The 6385-nt window shown below is 40.2% G+C and overlaps 1 protein-coding gene across 1 annotated transcript; it reads right to left on the bottom strand.

The window, feature by feature from the left end:
• Window positions 1-278: 278 nt before the first annotated feature.
• Window positions 279-3812, bottom strand: LOC149818181 (E3 ubiquitin-protein ligase, putative (DUF177)). The gene is made up of 7 exons (XM_089986514.1): window positions 3604-3812; window positions 3087-3278; window positions 2822-2911; window positions 1431-1514; window positions 1193-1273; window positions 1049-1094; window positions 279-965 (listed from the first exon to the last, which is right to left on the bottom strand). Exons 1-7 carry the CDS (start codon window positions 3772-3774, stop codon window positions 895-897), a joined length of 735 nt encoding a protein of 244 aa, XP_089842640.1. The 5' UTR covers window positions 3775-3812; the 3' UTR covers window positions 279-894.
• Between the last annotated feature and the right edge of the window lie 2573 nt (window positions 3813-6385).

Raw genomic sequence — 6385 nt, 5'->3', positions numbered from 1 at the left:
TGAGCTTCCATATTTCTAACCCAAACATGATAGTTTGACCCATTAAGCTAGAAGCCAAGAGAAAAGTGAGAATCTTTTTTCTCCGTGGAGAAAGTTTATGAGAAAGAAAGAAAACTTCAACAATAGAGACTTTTACCACAAAGGGTCTTTTAAGCTCACTTGAAGAGATGTATTGCACTTAGTAGTGGATTGTAAGAGCTCTCCTTGCCAAAAAAGAAAGATTGAGAAAAGTGCACCCATTTTGAGGCAACCACCATAGTATGGCAAAACACAAGCTATTCTTCCAACCTTGCTTTGATACCATGTAAAAATATCTACAATGAGACTATGTGCACAAAAGCACAATATTCTTGATGTGATAAGTGTGCACAAAGGCACAAATGAACACTCACACAAGTGCACAAAGGCACTTATACAAATGTACAAAAATAAAAATAGAATCACACAAAGGAGAGTTTTACAAAAGCTTATTTTACAATGAAGGAGAAGTCTCCTATTTATAAGAAACTAAAGAGAGCCATTGGAGGGGCTCCCATATGTGAACGTTGGAGCCCCTCCAACAGTCATCTTATTGACCGTTGGAGGGGCCCAACATTCACATGAGGTGGGTCCCTCCATGGCTAAAAGGCAAAAGAACTAAAAAATAAAAATAAAAAAGGAAAAAATAAAAAAAGGAAAAAAGGAAAAATTACATACATATTCAAGAATAAGAATATGCATAAAATAGAAAAAAGATAGATTTACCCTTATCGGGTATTAATATATAAATATATATGTATATGTATCTCTATATATATATATAAATATATATAGGAGATACATTTTAACAATATGATCTTCTATACTTCCATCAGTCTGACCATGGAACCCTGTTCAAAGTGATAACTTTTCTAGTCACATGACTCTCTTGATCTCCAGAAGTCTTGACCACCTCTTGTCAAAATATGTTTCCTTTGCTCCAATATCTGCAAAATGTAGTTTGTTATGCTCTCAGGACAATTTCTTATACCTAGTTCAATAGCATAAGATCTGTTTATGAAATGCGCACACTGCAGTGTTGGTGCCAATTTGTCGCACGCCTCCGAGCAGGTTTCCTACAGCACGAATGGTCATCTCAGAATTGTATCATCCTTGTTTTTCATGGTTCGGTGTAGAAGATTAGAGGGTGTAATATAGGAGCCAAGAATACTACCTTTACTGAGGTATATAACCGAATTGTATCTTGAATAAGAGAATCAAGATCAGCTTCTGTCCCAGGTTTCACATAGATAACCTGCAATATGGTTCTGTTAGCATGTAGTTTTCTGTTTATATTCAACAGCCGTGTTAGTGAGCATGTGCATTCAGATACTAAGAGTGTATGTGTGGGTGTGTCTGTGTTGGGAGGGGCTGGGGATGCATGGTTCTGTTGAGGTAGCGAAGAGACTTAATGATGGATCATCTCCGCCGATCTCCGGCATTGAATGGCTTTCTCTGCTTGAAGGTAGAACCCAGACATTGAATGTGGTATCAATCTGTGACACACAACAAAATATGATTACATTGGAAATTTTCAGATATAGAAGCTAGATAACAGATATTATCACTTTTTTGCGCAATGTTAGGATTAGGATCTCCACTTTCATTTGTGTACAAACCATTTTCATGAATCATTCATTAATAGAATTCACAGTAACATGGCAGAAACTCTGAAAAAATCTCAAGAATTTTCTGTGTTCTTTGGATTTGGGGAAAGTTATGTAAAAGAAATTACTAGCATGTAAAGGGTACTTCAGGCTAATATAGTTAAGAGTGCTGACAGATCTAAGCTATTGTCTACTTGAACCAACTTATCGGATACAATGATTTCCAATTTTGTGTTGCTCATGCGCTCCATTCCCATGATACTTTCAAGTCAATTATCAAGCACCCAGTTAGCTTTGCCCGCAAGGGCTCCACCTTATTGGCTAGGGGTGACCATGGTTTACTGCTTGACATGGGTCGACCAGGGTACGAAACCCATAGGACATGTCCCTTCCCGCAAGGTCAAAGCTGGGTAAACTCCATTGGTTTTACCAACCAGAGGCTTGTCAATGTGCGGTTGGTGATTGAGGGGGAGGAGGAGATGGTGATGGTTTTCCCTTGGCCTAGCAAAAAAAAATTACCAAGTACTAGTTACTTCCATGCTCTTGGTTTGTTTGGGAAGTGGGAACCGAAGCAGTTATGGGGAACCAAGGTTTTCAGATCTTATATTAGGCTGTTTGGGAAAAAGAAACCGATGGATTCATGAAAATAGGAACGGAATCCGCATCAGCTAATTCCTTCCAAATCTTTCTTCAGTCTTCTTCACAGAGGAGATTATTTCCAAATCCTTCTTTGAGGAGTCGTTTGATTCTTTTTTTCCTTTCAGTTCCATTTCTCTTGGATTCCCTCCATGTCATTTCCATCAATTCCTCCCAATCAGACCCCAACTAACTTTAATTGCTGGATTTTCTGTTTATATCATTTTAGCTGGCTTTCCCACAAGGACTAGGCCTTTCTGGTTAGGGGAGACCACTGTTTGTCACTTGACATGGGATGACCATGGTTCGAAACTCACGGAGAGTGTCCCTTGCCACAAGGTTGAAGCTGGGTGTACTTTCTAGTGGGCAGGGGGGACTTCAAGGGTTTTATTAACAACCTGAATGCTGCCAATATGTGGTAGGTGATCGGGAGGTTTTTTACCAAGTACCTAGTAACAGAAAAAAAAATCATTTGGCTTGCTTATTGTCAGTGATAACCATAGATAGAGATATTTAAGGATCTTTGGTATCATTAAAGCAAGATAGATCTTTGGTGATACCTCTTTGGTGTATAAGGAGAAACAGTTTCTGCACTTCCTTGTGAAGGATGAGGTGATCTTTCCATCAATGGAGTAACCAAAGCCTGCATGCTGGTAAAGAAAAATAACTGTCATTATCTTATAAATAAACTCTCTAATTTCAAGTTCCTAACTGTTCCAAGGTTTATTAAGTGGTCAAGATTAACCAGTTCTTATCATGTGAGGATCTCTGCAATTCATTTTCATATTCCTATTTACCATGCCTGTTGGGGGTGCTTCTGCTAACCTTTTGAATAGCTAAACTGACAAAAACCTCTTCATCTCCCTGGCCTTCTTCTGCCAGGTCAGCTAACTGCAATTCTCTGAGAGTCAGAACAAAATCATACGTCCATTGCCCTTGATATCTGCTATCAGATGCCGAAATCGTAATGAGTCCGCGAGTCTGCCCCGGCTGCAATTTTGAGCTTTTCCTTGAATACTTTGAAAACAGTAACAGAAAGCAAAGATCAGATGCTTGATGTATTTCGTAAATTGATATACTGAAAAATTAGTGGCACAATACTTGAAGAGTGAAAGAAAAAAAAGAACAGAAACCAGACTAGGAAACTGAGAATCTTGAGGGATGATAGATAAATTGTTGAAAGAGTGCATAAAATAAAACTGCTTCCATTTGAAAAGTAGTGAATGGCAGAATAGATAGTTGATGTAATAGTAGTAAATGCTTTACATATGTACATCATAGTTATATTATGAGAAAAATAAGAACTGAAGTATAAGAAATTAAGAAATGGGTATTTTTATACCTTAAGGAGTTCAGTTTTTTTTGGTGAAGCTTCTTCATATTTGGAGCTGTGGCATTGCAGACTCCTTTTGTTTGTTAAAGGTCTATGGTGAAGAGTAGTTAGTTTTGGAACTCGAGTGTGTGTTGTGTTGATTGTTCTTGGCAATGGGTGGCATAGTCCCTCCATTTTCATCAGTCACAGATCTTTAGAATGGTTATAATGAAAGAAGAGAATGCAGATCTTTTGAACCCCTCAGCCTTATCTACATTAAGAGTGGTAGATGGGGAGTGTGGCTCTGGTTGCTTTTGTTTTGAATTGGATAATTACAAAATACCCCCTTTTCCTGGACAAAGTTTGCTGAAATACTCGGTCCAATGATTGATGGCAAATTTGTTAGTTCATTCAATGAGTCAAATGGATGAAAATTTGTAAGTGGTGATGTCAATGAATCAGATTTGGATCCGAAATGAATCCAGTTAGGCGCTGTTTGGGATCGGCAATGGGGAATCCATGGAATCCCAGTCGTCTCCGTCGATTGGAGTCACTGTTTTGGGAGGGGAGATGGGAGTGGCGTTGGGACAGGCGATGGTGTTATAAATGGGCAGATTTCAAAGCCTTAATCAGATTTAGTAAAGCAAATAGAATCAAATTAACGCCCAACATAGGCACTGGGGTGGGGTCCTAGCCTCTGAGTTTTATGCCACCTGCAGGACGATCGTAGGTATGGCAGACTGAGCCAGCGTTACCAGGTTTTCATGCTGGGTGTGGTTATATGTCCAAAAAATAGAATTCAATTAATAATTGGGTTTGGATTCTGTATTCAGATTTGCATCTGAATCTGAATTTGAGTATATACCAAACCCGAATCCAAATGATTATCCAACCTGATTACATATGAAATATAACTGATTAGCAAATGGTATTCATTATTACCTTTCTCCCATCCGACTCTGGCTTCGAATCTGATTATGCTAGATCTGATAAGGTTAGATTCAGTGATGCTCAGATGCTCAGATCCAACACTAGTCCAAGCCATTCGCATCCCTATTTGTGAAATGGGCCACCAGTAGCAGGATGCATATTATGCTTGACTTGGATGACCATTTGTTCATTAATTTATGCGGAGTCATAGATCCTGTGGGTGCAAGTGAACTTTGGTTTCTACCTGAATCCAAATTGGATCCAGCCCATATTATCATATTTGGACTGGTATATGTGCGAAACTGGATTTGCTCCTAAACATATGTAGTTAGTTGGGTATGTTTGGACTGGACCCAGAATTCGATAAGCATGTAATTTTGGATCCAGAATGGAATTGTGTCTAAAATGAACCCTTTTACTTTTTGTTAGAAGAAAATGTTGGATCATATTTCGGATCACACAGTTTCACAGCCGTCATCATGATATAAATCAGGAAATACAACAAAGTATATAGCATGATCAACAGACGACCGAAACAATAACAGGGAGCAAGCATGACAGGTTCCGCATAAAACCAAAATCCAGACAGCAGCATATAAACAAACATATGCACATAACACAATAAACATAAGAGAAACATGTTAATATTGTGTAAAAGGCTAAGGCGTACGGAAGTACTCCCCTTAGAGAAGATTTGCCCCCACATACTGTGCAAATCAGGGTCCGACGTCCTTCCCCCATGATACAATAGCCACGACGAACCGAACGGTGCACTCCGGCGGGTCGTCCTTCGAAAACAACCTCCACGAACCAAATGTTGTAGAACACCCTTTCGGAAAAACTCAGGAAAGAGAAAAAGAGAGCAATAGAGGAGATGGGAAATCGCAGAGCTCCAGAATTCGTCTGTATCAGCCTGTGCGTAACCCCAACCCTCACCACGCTTTTATAACCCATGAACGGTTATGAAACGTGGAAGGACCCGTTACGGATTCTGAGGAGACGTGATCCGTTAACGGTCTTCGAAAGATCGAGACCCGTTACGGAATCTGAAGGGCCATAACGAGCACGGAATACGAGGAGTCGTGACTCGTTATCCATTCCCATAACCCGTTACAGAATCCAAAGAAACTTTGGGTAAAAAGGTACTTTGTCTTGATTGGATATGGCCCTAAAGGGCCAATTACCCGAACCCGAACCCGGCCCGGCTCAGCACGACACGACACGGCACGGCGGGCGCGCGCGCGTGTGTGTGTGGTGGTCATCCCAATCCCTTGTTCTCTGGAACAAGTGTATGAGTTCACTAGTTGCTTATAAAGCCTTCAGAAAACTCAAGCAAAAGCAATATGAGACTATTCCACCTCATCAAGACTACTTCCTTTAAACAACCCATTTTCTCCTTTGAATTTTCTCTCCCTTCCTTCTTACACCTAACGTTCCCCCACAAATTCAAAGAATGAAACGGGAGGAAACCAAGGTGCAAGATGAGACAATCTGCAACAGGACATATCATGCTTTCAGCAATGGTACCTTCCGATTTGAACCACTACCTTAGTTGACTAACTTTACCCCCACAGGAACGAAGTGAACTGAAGTCTTGAACTTGAACCTTTGGTGTAGGAGTGTCCATCAACAACAACATGATAAAGGTTCTGGTTGTAATCTTTAGGGGCGGCACGTTAAAGGCCATGCGCCCGAATCCTGTTTCATGAGTGACTTCAGGAATAACCCAATTCCTTAAATTGCGGCCACACAGTCACACTCACATAGGTCGGCTTCTCCAAAGATGCATTACTAACATCTCGCCTATAAGGCTTTGAACCCATTAAGAGTTTTAACTCTTCCTTAACTTGCAGCTACAGCATCTTTCCAGAGTAAACAGGGG

The sequence above is a fragment of the Nuphar pumila genome, chromosome 13 (assembly GCF_984573655.1).
Source record: "Nuphar pumila chromosome 13, dmNupPumi1.hap1.1, whole genome shotgun sequence".
Lineage (NCBI taxonomy): Eukaryota > Viridiplantae > Streptophyta > Magnoliopsida > Nymphaeales > Nymphaeaceae > Nuphar > Nuphar pumila.
The sequence above is the reverse complement of the archived record's forward strand: the minus strand, read 5'-3'. Positions and strand labels throughout refer to the sequence as shown.

What these genes read in the sequence shown, in the direction of transcription:
- LOC149818181 (XM_089986514.1), bottom strand. Translation starts at nt 3,774, where the DNA reads ATGAAAATGGAGGGACTATGCCACCCATTGCCAAGAACAATCAACACA. An exon ending in AAAAAACTGAACTCCTTAAG is followed by an intron (nt 3,279 to 3,603) that starts GTATAAAAATAC and finishes CTGTTTTCAAAG; the next exon opens with TATTCAAGGAAAAGCTCAAA. An exon ending in GGTTATATACCTCAGTAAAG is followed by an intron (nt 1,095 to 1,192) that starts GTAGTATTCTTG and finishes TTCGTGCTGTAG; the next exon opens with GAAACCTGCTCGGAGGCGTG.